This window comes from Leptinotarsa decemlineata, unplaced genomic scaffold, assembly GCF_025532065.1.
Source record: "Leptinotarsa decemlineata unplaced genomic scaffold, Ldec_3_MD MMD2_tig00000133_RagTag_RagTag, whole genome shotgun sequence".
NCBI classification, from domain to species: Eukaryota; Metazoa; Arthropoda; class Insecta; order Coleoptera; family Chrysomelidae; genus Leptinotarsa; species Leptinotarsa decemlineata.
The window spans coordinates 1,598,137-1,617,934 of record NW_027412542.1 but is presented as its reverse complement, the minus strand read 5'-3'; the positions used below and the strand labels follow the sequence as shown (position 1 = coordinate 1,617,934).

Sequence of the window (19,798 nt, the reverse complement as noted above, 5' to 3'; positions counted from 1 at the left end):
TCAGATAAGACTGATCATTTGTAAATAAAAGTGCATAATCATGGAACATCAGCAATTGATAGAGGAAATGCCACAAGTCGAGCAAATGCCCACTCAAGAAAGACTTACGTTGGCGCGAAAAAGAAGAAACCATCAGCTGAGAACTTGGTTGCAAAAAGAAAAAGAATATGGAAGAAAGTCGGCGAAACAACAGAAGTTGAATAAAAGAGGAATTTGCTTCAACGACAGCGTGGTGTTACTGGAAGCTGCTGCTAGAAATGATATCGAAGAAGGTAAGAGAAATGAGGAAAATCTAACATCTGTTTGATGAATGAACAGTTCGATGTATATTTCTGTACCTCTTTGGAAACTCAGTACTTGGTAATAAACACCATATATGATTTAACCATAAAGCTAGTATATATAACAAAGTCGCAAAATCGTGTTATATACACCATTTAAATAAAACTCGAGAGCGGCTGGAATGATTTGTTGGATTTGTCTCCGCCCGAAAATGCAAAATAACCATTAAAACCATGAAAAATTGAAGAGAAAAAACTAAGCAAATTGACGTCATTCAGTTTGTAAAGATATGACAGTTGAGATGATGCGCGCAAAGATAATTGAGGTTGTGACATTTGTGATTATGTGCGCATGAATAACTGTTATGTCATAATAGAAGCAAAGTCAGCAATATCCGTCACGGTGTTTTTGACAATGTCGCGAGCCAAGAATGGAATATTTCACAACGAAGCAGTCAGACTGGGGAATATTGCGAATCAATCCACTGCAGAGGAAGAAGAAATCGCACGAGAGGAGCGCCGTGTTCAGTATTGCCATACCTACTGATTTTTACAGTAGATCTCCTGTTTAGACTCTCCAGCTACTTTTTTACCGGTTGTGATCCAAAATTTACTGATGACTCAGTTTTCTTACTATTATAATTATGAAACTGATGTAAGTGGTAAAAATTACCGTGTACGTAGAATGTATCCATAAAATATATTTTCTACTTTTTTTTGTATCAATCTACTGTTCTTCTGACAAAATCTACAACTGTTGAGCATCAAAATGGCTTGTCAACACTGGCCCCATTGTGTGCTCCACAAACACAATATAAAAAAATTAATACAACCTAGGTAATGACACAGCATTTATCAATTTTACGGCGGTACGAAGTAGGATGGGCCAACTTGTAGCTCATACACGTCAGTGGTATAATGACGATTTGAGCGGACGCTTGAGCTGAGAGATAGTCTTTTGCATTGCTACGAGAGTAGTGAGCCCGCGCGAGGATGGTAAGTGGTGAGAATGGCTCTGTGGTGTGAAACACAACCGGAGAATGTCTTCTTTTCGACCCAAAACCTTAGTGATTATATATCTTATCTTTGTGGGTAGGGATGCTAACAGGTTGCTAACAAAGTGGTGGGAAAGGCAGTTCTGCCACCCTTGGCGCGGCTGTCGATTCATGCCACCAGTGGAGACAATCAGAACATGTAGAGTACTCCACCGAATTAAACTTGTCGCCCACTTGTCCGGCACAGCACAGCACGTCCCGTCCTGTCAAAATACGGATAGGATCGAAACACTGAAAATGAATAGACGATCGCCCACTTGTCCGGCACGGCACAGCCAAGAGCGTCCGCCGCCGGAAAGGATTTCAGCTTTCCGATCCTGTCCGGCAAATAACGGTACGTGCTGTGACGTACTGACCAAGCGAGCGCGTCGCCGGCCAGCGCTTGCCAGCATCAACTTATCCAAACGTGCCTGGGAAGTTTCTGTCCCTCTGTTTTGCTATTCCGTCAGTTGACACCACTGTGTCAGATGGTGCCAATGAAAATGGACGAGGAAAAATTGAGTTGCTTGTTAAGGCAGGCTCTAGAATATCCAGAAGTTCTGAAAATTTGCTTGGAGTCACTGCTAAGGATAGACATGTTTCTGTCACCTCTAGATGTCAACTGAAATTCCCTTGAAATCGAAAAAACCGCACCTTCAATATGCTGATTGTAGCAGGACAAGTGGGCGATGCTACTACCCGTCGCTATCAGGCGACGAACAACGCCGTGCCGTGCTCTGCCGGACAAGTAGGCGACAAGCTTTAGGCCCCTGAAGCTACAAAAACTGGATCGTTTGGATGCGGAGGTTCGTTCTTACAGAAGAGGCTGACATCGCTTTCCTAATCGGAATGACGAAATTCTGGCTTTGCGGTATGGAAGATTGAAAGGCGGTCAACGATGGAGGCTACAATCAAGTAGGCGAAGCAACACGCGTCGCCAAATTTCGACTTATTCGTTACACTTTGAGTCAAGGCGTGCTGCTGACCACTAAACAGCACTGCCTTGATAGGATATTAATGCTAGCGGGTGCTAGTGAGACGTGCAGAAAGTCCAGCACTAGCTAAATTCGTATTTTTGAGGAGAGAGCTCGACAACCTGAGACCAATGTACTTCCCAGCGGATAACCCCTGATATCCTTAAGCCCTTTGTGGGTTCCAAAAACTTTGCTGCTTCAGGTCCAGATCAGCTGAACACTTATTGGTCGCAATTTTCAACTCGTGGAGGGACGGAAGGCAGCCGATTCCGGATGGGTTTGCAAATAAGTATGAACAACGCCGAATTAGCTCAAATGAATTTCATTTATGTGGTTGTTAATGGCAATGCTGCAGGAGCCCTTCGAACCTATCAGTAACGATATTCAAACGAACATATTTTATCAGTGACACCACAAATTCAAAACGTTAAATTGTAAACCAAACAAATTAATGTAACCTGAAATGGAAATTAATTAACAAATGAGGCAAAAAAAAGTGAACAGAACTGAAATAAAAACAAAATTTAATAATCAACGTAAATGATAAAGTTTATCTTTTGTTTTTCTAATTTGTTGCGTTTTTCGTAATTTCAAACACAAATTGTCAGTCTCTTTCAAACGGAAATTGCTTTTTCAATTAACTCTTTGACTTCCCTAAATGTCATTTCTTCATGCATTACATAATGGCGTCGTGGACCGGAACTTGATGTATTCTAAAATGGTGTCGTATCAGTCACTATGAGATTATTAATGAAGTGAAAGGGGTTTTTTATTCTAATTCGCCATTCGAATTGTACAGACACATTGAATAAGTTTATTCACTCCTCTATACAAATAGAATTCCTAATTTCGGTGAAAAAGTAAACCGTTCAAGACGAAATCCTATTGAGAAAATCGTTTGCTGTCTTTCAGACAAGTTCATACACTTTCAAATCAATCCATTGTTTTCTTGCACGATACAAAAGATACACGATTCGGAGTAATTTTTAGTGTTTTTCAAACAATGGCAATCTAAAAATATTCAAGAATGAGTTGCTCACTTTGTAAACTTGTGTTGTGACTGAGCAGTCAAAATATTTTTCAAATCTCTCATGTTTCTTGACTGTATAATAAATGAAAATGAATTTTCATGGGTTTACTGGAAATGATTTTTAGTATTCTAATCTCTATCACTTATATTTATAAATGGCAACTGTCTCAAGAACATAAAACATAAAGATTGAGAAGTAGAAAGCCAAAATCTTTAATCAATCTCTTCTAAAAATATACCCATTTCAAAATAAAACTGCAGTTCATGAAGTATCTTATACTCTGTCCACCTGAGCAAAAGAGTGCTCCAAAACATTATCTTGCATGGTGCACGTCTCCCATACAAGGCTGCTTCTACAGAGTCGCACTAAGGAACGACAGACTTTTTTTAAATAATATGCGGCTGGTTATAGGAAATTTTTGTAGATGGAGTGGGGACATAAATTAGCAGTTTTTTCAGCCGTATCAGTTCTTGACAATTCAAAAATTTTAAACTTAAAAATAGCTAGATAGATAGATAGATATATACTTTATTGGTGTTAATATACTTACAGTATACACACAAGTCAAACAAAGATACAACATAAAATAAGCTTATTAACATTATATTAAAATTACACACTAAAACAATCTAAAATAATTTCACGAAACTACATTTAAAGGTGAATACAATATAAAAATATTATCATGATTCGTCTTGTGTATTTATATACTGAGGTCATTCTGTAAAAATTCATCTATACTGTAGTAAGCTTTAGATACTAAAAACTATTTTATTTTACGTTTGAATTCGCTAGTAGTTGATTTTTTTGTTTCTTCGTGAAGTTTATTATAAAATTTCACAGCCCAGTACTTCAGTCCATTTTGGTCTTTTTTAAGGCGACATGTATTAAAGATAATATCTTTTTTATTTCAAGTGTCGTATTCGTGTCTACTTTCAAATGATTCATATTGAGGTAAATGCGATTTTATATAGAGTAAATTTTCTAATATGTATAATGATGGGAATGTTAAAATACTCAGTGTTATAAAAGATGTTCTACAATCATCTTTATAATAAACTCCATCTATAATTCTAATTGCCTTTCTTTGTAACCTGAAAATTCTATGCCTTTCCGCAGCGTGCCCCCATGCAATAATGGCATAAGTTATGAGTGAATGACATAAAGCAAAATATGCAGCTCGTAGTGTCATACAATATATGTACACAACACAGGCGTTAAAACGTAACTCACCACTCCGATCCTGTAGCGACATACAGCCTGTTAAATCTAGGAAGAGACTTGAGAAATCTTTCTCTCTCTTCTTTCACTGTCTTCTAAAGAACGCAGAACTAGTCGCCTGATTTGCCGGCTTAAGAAAGCTTGTTTATTTTACCCAATAGATCCCAATGAACGTGGTGATCATGCTTCAATCACGCATCTATCATTGTTTGAGTTACTTTGATTGTTGGATAGGCAGAGTATAGATCAATTCTAAAATGTACCATACGCGGTTTCCCAAATAAAAGAGCCCTGTTGTTTCAAATAACACTTTTCCATTGAAAGCATCTGGAGAGATCAGTCTTCGATATTTTAGATTTTCGAGGTTGCTTTCTCCAATCAGGCAGAACCAAACTTCCGTTAAATTCCTTTTCAGACGTCTTCGTATGCTAGAATTTGTTCCTGACGTTTCGTGAGTGGCTGGGATCTTCAGAGGTTTGTGATGTAGCTTCCAATGTTGGAAGTACAATCTGAATATGCCAGCCACTCACGCCGACGAAACGTCTGGAAGAAATTCCAATAAACGACGATCTTAAAAACCGAAACCACTGACAGTTTCAAAAGATTTGGCTTCGAAAGCCGAAATTTCAACCTTCAAGTTGATTTTGTTCTTTAAATTAGAGACATACGGATTTTTTAAATGTCATATGAAGTTGATTCGTTTAATTTGAAGTTTCGAAAACAGTAATGAAAAAAATGTCATACCAAGGAACTAGATACGAAGGTGGTTTTTAAAACCAGTCATACACTACAGAGCCTTTTAGGAAGTCCAAAAGACAAAGTCGAGAGTTCGGAAAAGTCTGGAATGTACTAAATTAAATGCAAGGAGTGCGATGCAAAATATTATGGACAGACAAAAAGATCTATTAAAATAAGATATAAGGAACACTCGGCACACTTAAAAAATGGAAGACCTGAAAAACCAGCAGTCGCCCATCATATTTTGCAACAAAACCATTGCATAGACTTCAGTTCATTAAGATTAGTTAAACAAGGTAACAACAACAGGCATCTAGATGCCTATGAGAGTGTAGAAAGAAGTGAACATAATAATATTATGAATAAGGATGGTAGACCAACCTAATAGTATACTATACAGCTTGTTAAAATAATATTTTAATTATTAGATTTTCCTGACTATTACATAAGGACACATTGTAAAATTAATTTAAGACTAATAGATGAAGCAATATTGTGAAATTAATTTAAGACACTCAAGTACATAGAAGAGGTATAAATAGGGTAATAATAATATTCATCATTCAATCTGAATGTTGTATTTTTCGAGTGACATCCCCCTTGACATATGCCCATACTAAATCTATCGGCGCTATACTGTTGTACCCCACTATGTTGCAAGGTCATTGATTACATATTTTTAAACATACAGACAACATACACATGTATGTTGTCTGAATCTGAACGCAACCATTTCAATATGCTGTTTTTGCGTCAACTACTTGGTGGTAGTTTCTCTTGTAACCGAAAATGGTAGCTTGCACTTTCCGCTATATATATTATACTCACATCCTTCTACAGGACAGTCATCTTTCTTTCAGTTAGACGATTACTGAAGAAAAATGTCAGCCCAGATTCTTGCAACGAAGATGGCCTTACCGCTTTGCATCAATGCTGTATCGACGACAACGAGTCAATGCTCCATCTGCTGTTGGAATACGGAGCTAATGTTAATGCCGAGGATAGTGAAAAATGGACACCTCTCCACGCAGCAGCAACTTGTGGACATTTAAGATTAGTAAGGTATGTGTGGCCTATTGCCTGGTATTCCTTGGTATTGTACCAAGGAAATTAGAAGTACATTTTATTTCTGGATTTAGTAATAGAACTTTTTTGTTGTTGAATATCTACTGAAAATATTGATATCAGACTACCATCTTCACTTATTTCAGAAGTAAGCATGCTAATTCACATAGATCACTTTAGATATTTCAATATGACATTAGTTATTCCTAAGTTTATTCATTTATTTAACACTTTGGCACATGTATATGCTATAGTAAAGTATAAACAAAACGTTTCCATTGCTAGTTATTAACCAAGAGATTGAACACCAGGATGTATGGAATGGGACCTTTATCGCTTTTCGTAGATCTAATTTCACATTTTTCAAGTTTTAAATTCTCAAAGGTGTCTAATACCTCAAAGTCATGTACCGGTTTCAACAAATTCAAATATATTTCATTTATTTTGTGGCTGTTCTCTAAGGCATGTTGATCGACACTAGACTCCTCGGGTCTATGAAACCGAATATTTAATATATGCCACTTGTAACGAGTTGTTATAGCCCACTTTAGTTTGACCAACATACTTTTTATCACAATCCCAGACTTTTCGTTGTCTTTTACCGTCTATTTGAAAAGTTGAGAATTCAAAGAGACACTCTCTGAGTATTCGTTTCCATATTAACTCATTTTCTAAAATAATTATGTTTGTACCTTCAATATTTATATCTATTCATAGGATGAATTCATCATCTCGCTTCATTGACCTACTACAAAAGTAATAATGTTATTTGATGTAGTGAAATTGAGTATTGTATTGTATCATGTGACAACTTTTAACTAATCCATTTTTATCATATATCACATACTAAATTTTATATTATCTTTCATAGACATACCCAATCCATGTAAGAATGGCAAAAATAAACTGTGTAGAAAAAACTAGCTATCTACCTTATTTTTATGGGTTAGAAAACCGATATTGTGTACCATCAACTCAGAAAAATTCATTCTAAAACATTTTGTCTTTTGCAGAATCCTCATTGCACGAGGTGCTAATCTGTTGGCCGTGAATGCCGACGGAAATATGCCCTACGATATATGTGAGGATGAAGCTGCGTTAGATTACATAGAAGGTGAGATGGCTAAACGAGGTGTAACTCAAGAACTCATAGACGAAACGAGAGCAGCTACAGAACGACAGATGCTTATTGACTTGAAAAAATTGGCCCTCACTGGAGGCGATTTAGAATATTACGATAGCCAAGGGGCAACACCTGTAAGTAGTATTTTCAGTAGGTGCTCAAGTATAAGTGAGTTGAGTTTTTTTATGTTAATTTCTTCGGTTACTGATTACCTACGTTTTTTTGGGCAGGAGTAATAACTGTGTTGTTAAATAACTGTGATATCCGAATTCAAAATTGACAATGGCCTTCAAAAAGTTTCTGAAAAATATCCATTTCACTGAATGTCTACAAAAAACTTTCACTGCAGAGATTATTATAACTTTTTTTGGGCTCTTATCGAAACATGATATGACTTTCTTCAACATGGTAATTACAAAACTTAATTAGATCAATGATTAATTAATTCAGATAAAACTGGTAGATTTTGAGAAACAATTACAATACTGTTACGTTTTTCCCCGTAGGTTGACCAATAATTGACTACACTGAACGATAAACTTAACAGTATTTCACTTCAACGAATATTAAGTTTTTTCCCAACACCAAATCGTTATTTTTAACACCTCGACACGTGTTTCAAGAGGAAGATTAAACAATTAATCTTCCCCTTGAAGATGATCACTTGGTGATTGAAACACGTGTCGAGGTGTTAAAAACAATGATTTGGTGTTGGGAAAAAACTCCAGTAATATTCATTGCTACACCAAAGGTTCCAAACAGTGCATCGTAAGTAAAACTTCAACTATTATTCGAATGTCTATCGCCCTACTAGATCGCTTCGTGTACTGCACTTCAACTTCCACTTGACTGTCTCGATATGCTCGTGGTTATCGTTTATATATCGCGGTAGAAAATTCCCGGAAATACATCGAAGTCGGTAGAATATCCGCGAACTGAGCGCCCTCTTCGCCACGTCACAATTGGTTTATGGCTACCAGTGGCGGCCGGCGTTATTTTCCTTAGGGCATGATTTAAAACAATACAAGATTACTTTCAAAAAAACGGTGATTTATTAATATAAGAAACAATACAATTTCTTTTTCAAAATTTACTTGTTTTGGCGGAAATAATCATTAATTTAATTGAGATTTGTTAGAAAATGCCAATTATTAATTGCCATATTCATAAATTACCTGTTTTCCTAGAAAACTAATCAATACAGTTAATAAACTGATTTTCACTATAAACGGTTTTACAAAAACCGCGACATGTGTTTCGCTATACAATAGCTTCCTCAAGCATTGTATAGCGAAACACGTGTTGCGGTTTTTGTAAAATCCCTTTTTAGTGGAAATCATACAATAAACTGTATTGATTAGTTTTTTAATATGGATTTTCATCCAAGTATTTGGCCAGTTCTATTCAATTGTTTTCTTAGAGGTAATATTATATTGTAATTTAAAATAGAAAATATGACAGAGAATAATAATGGTTGCATAGAAGAAATTCCTTTGTTTATATAATAACCAAACAAACTCCATTGCTTTTAAGAAGGTAATGTCAATGATCGCAAGTGTGACAACATTTATTTACAAACATAACAAAAATGGACCAAGCTGATTTTCTCATTTTACTGTGGTCTGAAATTGATGTATCTTGCAGAGTGCAAGGCTGTATGCAACATCTAAAAAATAGGTGTGTATTGATCAAGTCGAATAGTGTGATAGATATTTCCACACACCCTGTATATTCCAGCTCCTGTCTCATGTTTGGTTTACATGCTAAGATTGTTTTTTTATTTTTCAGGAATGATTTCAAGAGTTAGCTTTTTAAGATTTATCCTGTGTGCAATTCTAGCATGTGACCTGAAACTCTCATGTAATTTAATCTAAATAATATTCATTCAGTACTACTTTCCATCCGATGTCATGGATATGACAAGTTAAACATCATTTACATTTTTTTCAGTTGCATATAGCGGCAGCAAACGGGTACATATCAGTTGTGGAGTTTCTGCTTGATAACGGAGTGAGAACAGATGTTAAGGATAAGGACGATTGGCAACCGTCCCATGCAGCGGCTTGTTGGGGTCATGTAAGTGTTGTGAATCATCACCAATTTTCGTTATATAATGAATGACTTTTCAGTTAGAGGTTCTAGAACTTCTGGCGCAAGCAGGAGCCAATCTGGATGCCAAAAATAAACATGATGAAACTCCTTCTGGTAAGAATTGAATACTATTTCTTTTTTTTTTGGAAATTATATCATGTCTGTTGAAAGTATCATATAGATTGGTGGCCCAAATATTGGAGGGAAGAATTTGTAAAGAGGAAATTGTAGTTTCAACAAAATGGATAAATGAAGCATTACATAAATATCCGTACGCTGTTCGTTAGCCTTCCTCAACATGTTTTTCGCAATCTGGACGGCTCGTTTGTTTGAAGGTGATTGACAATGTTTCGTGATGAATTTCACTAGTTCGGACTTCCATTGTCTATTATATAAAATGATTTGAAATCCCTGAAACAAGTAAAAAAGAATAATTAAAAAGAATAGTTGAAAATAACAATTATATTAAGCAACAATAAACCTGAAATGAAATGATAGTAAAATAACCTACAAGTAAAAATATAATAATTGAATAAATAAAAATTAAAGGAATGCAAAAAAGAAAATAATAAAAATAAAAAAGTGTAGAGATTCCAAGTCACATTAGTTCACGACGTTTCGATTGTTGGTATCTACAATCGTCTTCGGGTGATGACTGGACTGATTCCTCCGAGAGATGACTATTTTATAGGTCGTTGAAATACTTTCACTTTCTCTACTTTCCATTTTCCGCTTCACTGATTCCGTGAGAGATGACCGATTTGGCGGGAGTTGGTCATTTCTTGTTTGATGATGGGTTTCCATATGTTTCGTATATCTACGCTGGCCTGGCTGAATACGTTGTTGGACAACATGTATGCGGCTTCCTTAAATTTTCTCCTGAACCAATGTTCCTCTCTGTGCAAGATCTCAGCTTGGGACCACTCGATGTTGTGTTGATGGGTCCAAACATGGTCTGCTATTCCTGATTTGCTGGTTTCTCCTCGCTGTGTGTGCTTCTTGTGCTCGGCAATGCGAATATTCAATGGCCTCTTAGTTTCACCAAACGAGAAATGACCAACTCCCGCCAAATCGGTCATCTCTCACGGAATCAGTGAAGCGGAAAATGGAAAGTAGAGAAAGTGAAAGTATTTCAACGACCTATAAAATAGTCATCTCTCGGAGGAATCAGTCCAGTCATCACCCGAAGACGATTGTAGATACCAACAATCGAAACGTCGTGAACTAATGTGACTTGGAATCTCTACACTTTTTTATTTTTATTATTTTCTTTTTTGCATTCCTTTAATTTTTATTTATTCAATTATTATATTTTTACTTGTAGGTTATTTTACTATCATTTCATTTCAGGTTTATTGTTGCTTAATATAATTGTTATTTTCAACTATTCTTTTTAATTATTCTTTTTTACTTGTTTCAGGGATTTCAAATCATTTTATATAATAGACAATGGAAGTCCGAACTAGTGAAATTCTGGACGGCTCGTTCCGCTAACCCATTTGATTGCGGGTATGTTGGGGAACTTGTTGAAAATTTTATATCCCATTCTTTGGCAAATAAATGAAACTGATAACTATTGAAAGGCATATTATCTGCAATTATTTCTTGCAAATATTTCTTTCAGTTGAATTATTACACACAACGCAGTTTTACCTTTTAATTCCTTGATTTCCAACCAGTTGGAGAAGTAATCTATTACTACTAAATAATTCACACCTCTAAATTCCAATATATCAGTTGCAACTTTCTTCCAAGCTCTATTAGGAACTTCTTGTGAAATGAGTGTTTCTTTTCTATTGTTATTTCGAAATTTATTACAAATTTCACAACTTACTACTTCATTTTCTATGCTCTTCGTTATTCCTGGCCAAAACATGCATTGCCTTGCTCTCATTTTCATTTTTTCCATTCCCACATGTCCTTCATGTAAATCCTTCAACATTTTAGTTCTCAGATTCGAAGGTACCACTAATTTGTGATCAACAAACAAAAGATTGTCCGCCACTGATATTGATTACTTCATGCTCCAATACGAACCAACAGGTCCCTTATAGATTATAAGATTTTGTTAAGTAAACTGTAGAAATATGGACTTTTATTATTAGCTTGACTCATATTTTAAAAAAACAGAAGGCAAATGGTGGAACTCATCAGAAAAATACAACATTTGAATCAAGGGCATTGGGAACATTGATAGGGGTAACTTATTCGATTGATGGCCTATTTATTTTGTAGAAATTCATATTGAATATAAGATAAAGAAAATATATTATCTAATTTCAACCACTAATGTTTTCTAAAAAAGTGTTTTCTTTATCCTATAGTCGATAGGGGTCCTGCCGGGTAGTATTCTCGGCCCAATATTGTTTATTTTTATTAATGAAATCAAAGAGGTTACGAAAAATGCTGCTCATATGATATAATTAGGAACGGTAGTGACGTGATTGAAAAATGCAAAGGATGTTTCCTAGAGAACAAGTTGGTTTTAAATAAAGGAAAAACCGGCTGCATTATGTTCAAGACCAATAATGGTATAGAAACGCCACCTGATGAAAAAATTGTTTCTAATTTCTCTGCGAAGTTTTTAGGCATTAAAATAGATGATAATTTGAGTTGAACAAGTTATATAGATAATCTATGTAGTAAATTATATTCGGTAATATATGCAATAAGCGTATTTTATTTCGAAGTTGATTGCTTTCTTCATTTCTTTGGAAGAATCCCATATTTTTTTGTATGACGATGAAGAAATAGAAAGCCAAAATCTGTCTTTCCCAAAAATTAATCTCTCCTTAAAATATACCCTTTTCAATTTAAACAAACAGCAACATATTTTAATAAACTCATCAGTTTCGATCAAATACACAACTATCATACAAGAGGTAGCAATGACCTGTGAGTTTCACTGACTAAGCTCTCAAGAACAATGAACTCATTATTCCATCAGGGACTGTTGGATTATAATAAACTTCCTAATATCAAAAATAAGCATTTCCATCCAATAGTTTGAGCGTTTCGTTACAGCATACAGGGTGTATCAACGACAGGTGGTTGGACGATAGCTGATACGGTAAAGATACGAATGTGTGGCAGACCAAACTTATGGTTTTTTTTTAATAGAACACTCCAGATATTTTCACTTGATATAATTTCTTGGCAGAGTATTTCTCAAAAATATAGAGTTGTCTAGATTTATACCGGGACTTTGAATTTTGATGGTATTCTAATAATTCTATCAGATTTTCTAGGGATGGGTGAAATAGAATATGAGGGCGAATGTGTTTCCGACTCTATTTTATTTTCATCAAGTGTGTTTTTAATCGATGGCTGATTATCTGGACTGTTATTAATAGTTGGTTCTGACCTAAAGAATTTTCTGTTTCTCAAAAGTTGACCGTCATCTGTATCTACCACATAGGCCCTAGGAGATGAATGAATTCCCTTTATTTTACCTCTCTCCCAAACTTTTCCTTTTCTGTTATACACATTATCCCCTTCATTTAAAGGCCGCAGGTCTTTTGCTCCTCTATTGTAATAGAATTTTTGTTTTTCATGTGCTAATATTCTCTTTTCTTGAATCCCTTCAGTAATATTTGGCATCAGCTCACTTTCTAAATTGGGCAGTTTTGATCTTAGTGTTTTATTGAGCATAATTTGTGCTGGAGATTTTTGTAATTGTTTGAGGGGTGTATTTCGGTATTCCATTAGAATTACATAAATATCCGTACGCTGTTCGTTAGCCTTCCTCAACATGTTTTTCGCAATCTGGACGGCTCGTTCCGCTAACCCATTTGATTGCGGGTATGTTGGGGAACTTGTTGAAAATTTTATATCCCATTCTTTGGCAAATAAATGAAACTGATAACTATTGAAAGACATATTATCTGATACCAGCTCTTCTGGTATACCGTTTTTCGCAAATATTTCTTTCAGTTGAATTATTACACACAACGCAGTTTTACCTTTTAATTCCTTGATTTCCAACCAGTTGGAGAAGTAATCTATTACTACTAAATAATTCACACCTCTAAATTCCAATATATCAGTTGCTACTTTCTTCCAAGCTCTATTAGGAACTTCTTGTGAAATGAGTGTTTTTTTTCTATTGTTATTTCGAAATTTATTACAAATTTCACAACTTACTACTTCATTTTCTATGCTCTTCGTTATTCCTGGCCAAAACATGCATTGCCTTGCTCTCATTTTCATTTTTTTCCATTCCCACATGTCCTTCATGTAAATCCTTCAACATTTTAGTTCTCAGATTCGAAGGTACCACTAATTTGTGATCAACAAATAAAAAATTGTCCGCCACCGATATTGATTCCTTCATGCTCCAATACGAACTAACAGGTCCCTTGACATCATGTCTATAACGTGGCCATCCATTTTGGTGATAAGATATTACCTGTTGCAGAACAGGATCTTCATTGGTCTGTTTTTGAAAATCCAGTTTTCTCTCTTCTGTAATTGCTAAATTTTGGGAAATAGAATGTACAACATTTTGAAGTTCAGGATCATCCCTTACTGGATCCTTTAAATAAGCCCTTGACAATGTATCAGCAATATACCTACATGCATTTCCCAGGAATGTATTTTATTTTCAAATCATATTTTAATAACTTCAACATCATTCTCTGTAATCTAGTTGTGACACTACCAATTTCTTTTTTAAGAATAGTTTCAAGAGGTTTGTGTTCTGTTTCAATTGTTATTTCTTTTCCATACACATATTGATGAAATTTTTCTATTCGAAATACAATACTCGATAACTCTTTTTCAATTTGTGCAAAATTTTGTTCAAATGGTGTTAACGATCTAGAGCAATAAGATATTGGATGAGAATTTTGTAATAAACAGATTCCCAACCCATTTTTACTTTCATCACATTGAATTACAACAGGCAAATTTATATCATAATATCTGTTATATATTATATTACCATACTTTTGATGACAACTAGATATAAGTATTAGGAATAGGAACTGTCATTAAAAGTATGGTAATATAATATAAAACAGCAACTAATATTAATACATTTCTTTAGGAGCAGTAATGTCCCCAGACCTAATTTTGCTTTATTACAAGATAAACAATCATTGAAGTTTGAAGAGAAATTGTAGATAGATTTAATTAATGACTTTTTCATACTTTCCCCAAGAATTAAGATACATTTCCGATGGAAATAAAGTAGTCAATCCCTACATTTTCTGAAAGCCCATAATGTGTACTATTCTTGTATGGCCCTATGTACAGGATATTCCATTTGGAAAAACTGAGAAAAAAGTGATCCCGAGTTTTGTTTACCCCTGTATAGAAAAGGCGCCATTCGGTAAACTTTTGGAGACGAAATGTAAATACACTATCTTCAAGGATGTTTGGTTTCAAACTTTTCTCACTCCATTTTATCAGGTAGGAGATATTTGGTGTTGAATGAATCTTTTCTCACATAAATTTCACTATAACTTCTGAACCGCCCGGTATAAACCCACAGAACCCTATATTTTTGAGAAGCACTCTGCCCAAGGAATTCAATCGAGTTAAAATATCCGGAGTGTTATATAAAAAAAAACATAAGTTTGGTCTGTCACACACACATTTATATTAGTAATAAGCAGCAGGGAAGCAGTTATTGTCCACCCACCTATCTTTGATAAACCCTGTATATACTAGATGTAGATAAATAGAATAACATCCTTTTTTCCCAATCACTTTTCATCACCTGCTTCTTTTTTTCTTTCTCTCACCAGCAGTTACCCTTATATTATAAATTAATTTCACTTGTTATATGTAATTATATTCACAATAATAATTACTTTCCCTAATTTCTTGTATATACAGATGTCTATTTGAGTAAAGGTTCATTATTATTACAGAGTATGACTGTGTCAATATCTATTGCGGATTTGATGATGTAGATAATAAATATCATTATTATTTCATTAATCCAAGTATTTAAATAGATATTTGCGAGGACCTGGAAATCAAAGACAGAATTCTAGAATTGAGAAACGAACAAGAAATCAAAAAGCAAGCAGAAGCCAAACGGAAAGTAAGGAGGTCCCAAAGTAATACCAGAACCCAATCAGTCAGAAGAACTTCGTTGAGGGATAAAGGTTTAACGGCCAGGAGAGATGCAGTGGAAGAAGCCAGATTCAGGTTACAGGCTGAAAATAGTGTAAGTAATATTTGCATGTAGCTATGAGTGCTGAATGGAATTTCAGATTGAGTGATGAAAAAAATCTGTTGTTCAATTGTACTAGTATGTTGATTATTCCACCTCGTATTGAAAAAATGCACACCTACTGTTTTTTTTTAAATTATATCCAGTGGTACCTCCTTCTCAGCTTTGGTTTAGATTAATCAAGTAAACAGAACACAGAGTATAAACAAATGTCTTGGGTCTATCCATGATAATAATTACACTATTTTCACAAACATTTTAATTTCTAAACGGGTTTCATTAACACCGTAGGGTAAAAATGTTTGTGAAAATTGGGTAATTATCATGGATAGTGGCAATCATTTTCGTCAGTCTATTCATAATGAATGTCTTGGAATAAAACCGTTACTACCCATTGATCGAGAAATTGAATCAGATTTATGCATAAAATCTTGATAATAATTCAAGTAGATTTTGATAGGGGATAGAAATCCAAAGAAAATTTAAATACGACCACAGTTACACGACATCTCAAAGGAGGATCACTAATAACCTATGTTACTAAAATTAATGCCTGTGTAAACACCATTTTCATTGAACGTTATCAATCCAGTTTGTTAAAGCCAAACTTTTATTGAGTAATGTGAACACCTACTTCAAGAGGTGTAATAATTTGGTGACATAAAACTCTCATTATGTGGCAGAAAGTTAATTTTCTGAAGCACGATATAGGCACGTATAAAACATCACTGCCTACTTGACCTAACAAGAAAGAGACAAGTGATTAATGAAATTAGACTTGAAAAAATTTAGGTTGATCAAATAATTTTTTATTCATTAAAGCCCTTGCTTGAAAACTACCAAATATATAAAAGTTCAAACGCGTTTTAGATCATTGAAATGTAGGTTCACAATCAATATGAAAATGTTTGGTTTTATTTAAGTGAAAGCAGGTTAGAAAATCCTGAAGATGAGGCAAACTGTAAAATTTTTTAATATATGCAAGTTCAGTTTATACTTACGAAATACATAATGAATAAAAAAAGTAGATGATTCAGATGCAAATAGGTGGTTCCACTTATATCTCGCTTGCATTTACCCATATATTTTTATCAAGTACTTTTCTTGGATATTCACATTTTGTCTTAAATCGAAGACCGCCTGCTCAGTACTGACGATGCCCAACAGGCTAAAAAAAGCTGTCTACTGGTGGCTCTTAAATTGAAATCAATATGGAAATGATCAGAATAGTACTTATCTATTTACCTTTTGATTTTCATGGAATTATTTTTCAGCATATATATATATATATATATATATATATATATATATATATATATATATATATATATATATATATATATATATATATATATATATATATATATATATATATAAAGTGCTTTTTATGTCCCCCCTCTTTTATTTTTGGAACGGGTCAACTCAAAAAATTAAAATTTGGGATAATGAAATTAATGCATGAACACTTTATTTTGAAGTGAAATTGACAGATGAATCTTTCAAAATGGCGACTGGGCGCCATCTGGGGAAAAAATTAAATGAAAAGGGGGGTCTTGTGACACATGTTTTTAAAGCTACTGACAAATGCTTCACAACCATAGAATATAATGTCAATATCTTCAACTACTACAAAATGGCGGAACTTTTAATAATTGCCTGAATACATTGACATTGAACTACATAACATGAGGTAAGTTCAGAAGATGCTCGAAGTGGTTGCCTTGAACTTCTTGACATATGAACAGCCTATCCGATATTTCACGCCGAACATTTTGGAACACAGTAACGTCAATATCTCTACAAATATTTATTATTCTATGCCGTATATCCAATATTGAAGTAGGTTCAGTTTCGTACACCTTTTGCTTCAAATAGCCCCATAAAAAAAGTCCAAAGGTGTCAAATTTGGCGAGCGGCCTGGCCATTCTGTAGGACCTCGACGGCCAATCCAACGCCCGGGAAAAGTAGTATCCAAATAGTTTCTTACTTGTCTGGAGTAATGTGGTGGTGCTCCATCTTGTTGGAATACAATATCCATATCGAATTCATTAGGATTCATTTCGACGATTTCAGTGATGAGAGGGTCAACATTAGTTTTCAGCATATTCAAATACAGTTCCCCTGTTAAATTTTGATCAATAAATAGAGATCCTACAATATGGTTTCCCAATATTCCTGTGAAAACGTTAATTTTTTTCTGTATATTGGGTATATGTTTCCCGGAAAACGTGAGGGTTGTTGTTACTCACCAACGGCAATTTTGTCTGTGAACATTGCCGTATAAAAAAATGTACTTTCGTCACTAAACCAAATATTGTGGAGATAGGTAGGATGCCTTGTAATGGTTTCCGTCATGATTTTGCAGAATTCTGTTCGTCGATCAGGGTCATCTTCAGTTAATTGGTGTACCAATTTAATTTTGTATGGATGATACCTATTCCTCTTCAAAAGTATCCACGCAGTAGAAGGAGACACCTCACAAACATTCGCGACGGAATAAGTAGACTGTTCAGTATTTACTACCATCTCACCAATTATTTGCACTTGCTGTTTTTCCAGAATGGACAGATGACCTGGGGGCTTTTTTTATGTACACTACCAGTAGTTGTGAATTTGGATACAAGTTCCCTCAAATATTTTCTACAGATAGGACGATTCGAAAAACGTTCATTGAAATCCTTTCGGTGAAAGTTACGCATTGCACCTTAAATGGACCATTTCAGAGATTGTTGACGTGGCACCTTTCTACTAGTAAAGCCGAAAACTAAATGAGAATATCCTAACTGAACAATGATATTCATTGTCGTACTGACATTTTTTTCGTTTTTATAAACAAAAAATAACTTAACAAACCTTATCAGGCTGTTGGAATTGCCATATGGCAGGTAAAAAGGAATATTTCTAGAAATATCGATATTAATGTGTTTGTTTTCGGGAAATTATTTAATGTTCTGCCATTTTGTAGTAGGTGAAGATATTGACTTCATATTCTAGGGTTGTGAAGTATTCGTCAGGAGCTTCAAAATGATGTGTCACAAGACCCTCTTTCCATTTAATTTTTTTCCCAAATGGCACCCAGTCGCCATCTTGAAAGTTTCATCTGTCAATTTTACTTCAAAATAAAGTATTCATGCATTAATTTCATTATCCCAGATTTCAATTTTTTGAGGTGACTTGTTCAAAAAATAAAAGGGGGAAGACATTAAAGAAATGCATTTATATATATTTGCCTTGTCCCATTGCCCTCATTGAATCCGAATATCCTGTGCCCTATGCAGACGCAATAAGCCAGAATGACAGTCTTTTGCATTTGTCCGGCCAATATTTCTGCCTTAGTGTGGCAAGCCAGCATGATATTGAGCTTCGAGAGTAGAGAGGATGTGATTCCTCCAAGTACTCCAATAGTTAGAACAATCATCTTAATAGAGTTGCCTGGATATGACCTGCAGAGTTCAAAGAGAAAATCTCGATATTTCAACCGTTTTTTTTTTTTCCTTTTTTTGGACGATCTTCGTCTCACCCGGAGCTGATGACTCCGCAGATTACGAACCTGCGACTCTTAAGGCCAGAATAATTCGCGAAGCCATTGAAAGTGGAAAACGCCCTAACTGCCTCAACATACGAGATAATTCACAAAGATTATCTCATTCATGGAGATAACTACTGTCAGGCCTTACATCTCACAACATTGTATATCTCACTTCTGTTGCCGCTACCAAACCCACCCTCACCTCCACTACCGGACTGCTCATCCACTCATCCAGGGACGAATACCATACGGAGACTGTGGGCCCACAGTCGACGCTTAGGAACAGGCAGATTGAAATCATTGAATTTTTGTTATGTTTGCTCTTTTTTGGCCTCAAATTCTTTTATATATTTCATGAACAATACGTATACGATCTTCCTTCAGAAAGAAATATCTTCCTATAGCACATTTTCGAGGCAAAAGCTAGGTATTGGTTATAGCATCTATAACTGTATTTACATATACCACTTCTTCCCTCTCAACACAATAAGATAGTTGACGTGTTCTTCAAGTTGATCCACTTTTCC

The 19,798-nt window shown here is 34.9% G+C and overlaps 1 protein-coding gene across 1 annotated transcript in view; it reads left to right on the top strand.

Annotated features, from left to right (window-relative positions):
- Positions 1-19,798, top strand: part of MYPT-75D (Myosin phosphatase targeting subunit 75D) — a 41,162-nt gene that overhangs the window by 13,474 nt on the left and 7,890 nt on the right. Inside the window, exons 2-7 of the mRNA XM_074172514.1 lie at positions 5-272; positions 6,140-6,341; positions 7,358-7,601; positions 9,418-9,543; positions 9,597-9,672; positions 15,522-15,736. Of these exons, the coding sequence (XP_074028615.1) occupies positions 41-272; positions 6,140-6,341; positions 7,358-7,601; positions 9,418-9,543; positions 9,597-9,672; positions 15,522-15,736 (1,095 nt within the window). The 5' untranslated portion in view covers positions 5-40. The remainder of the gene's footprint in view (positions 1-4; positions 273-6,139; positions 6,342-7,357; positions 7,602-9,417; positions 9,544-9,596; positions 9,673-15,521; positions 15,737-19,798) is intronic.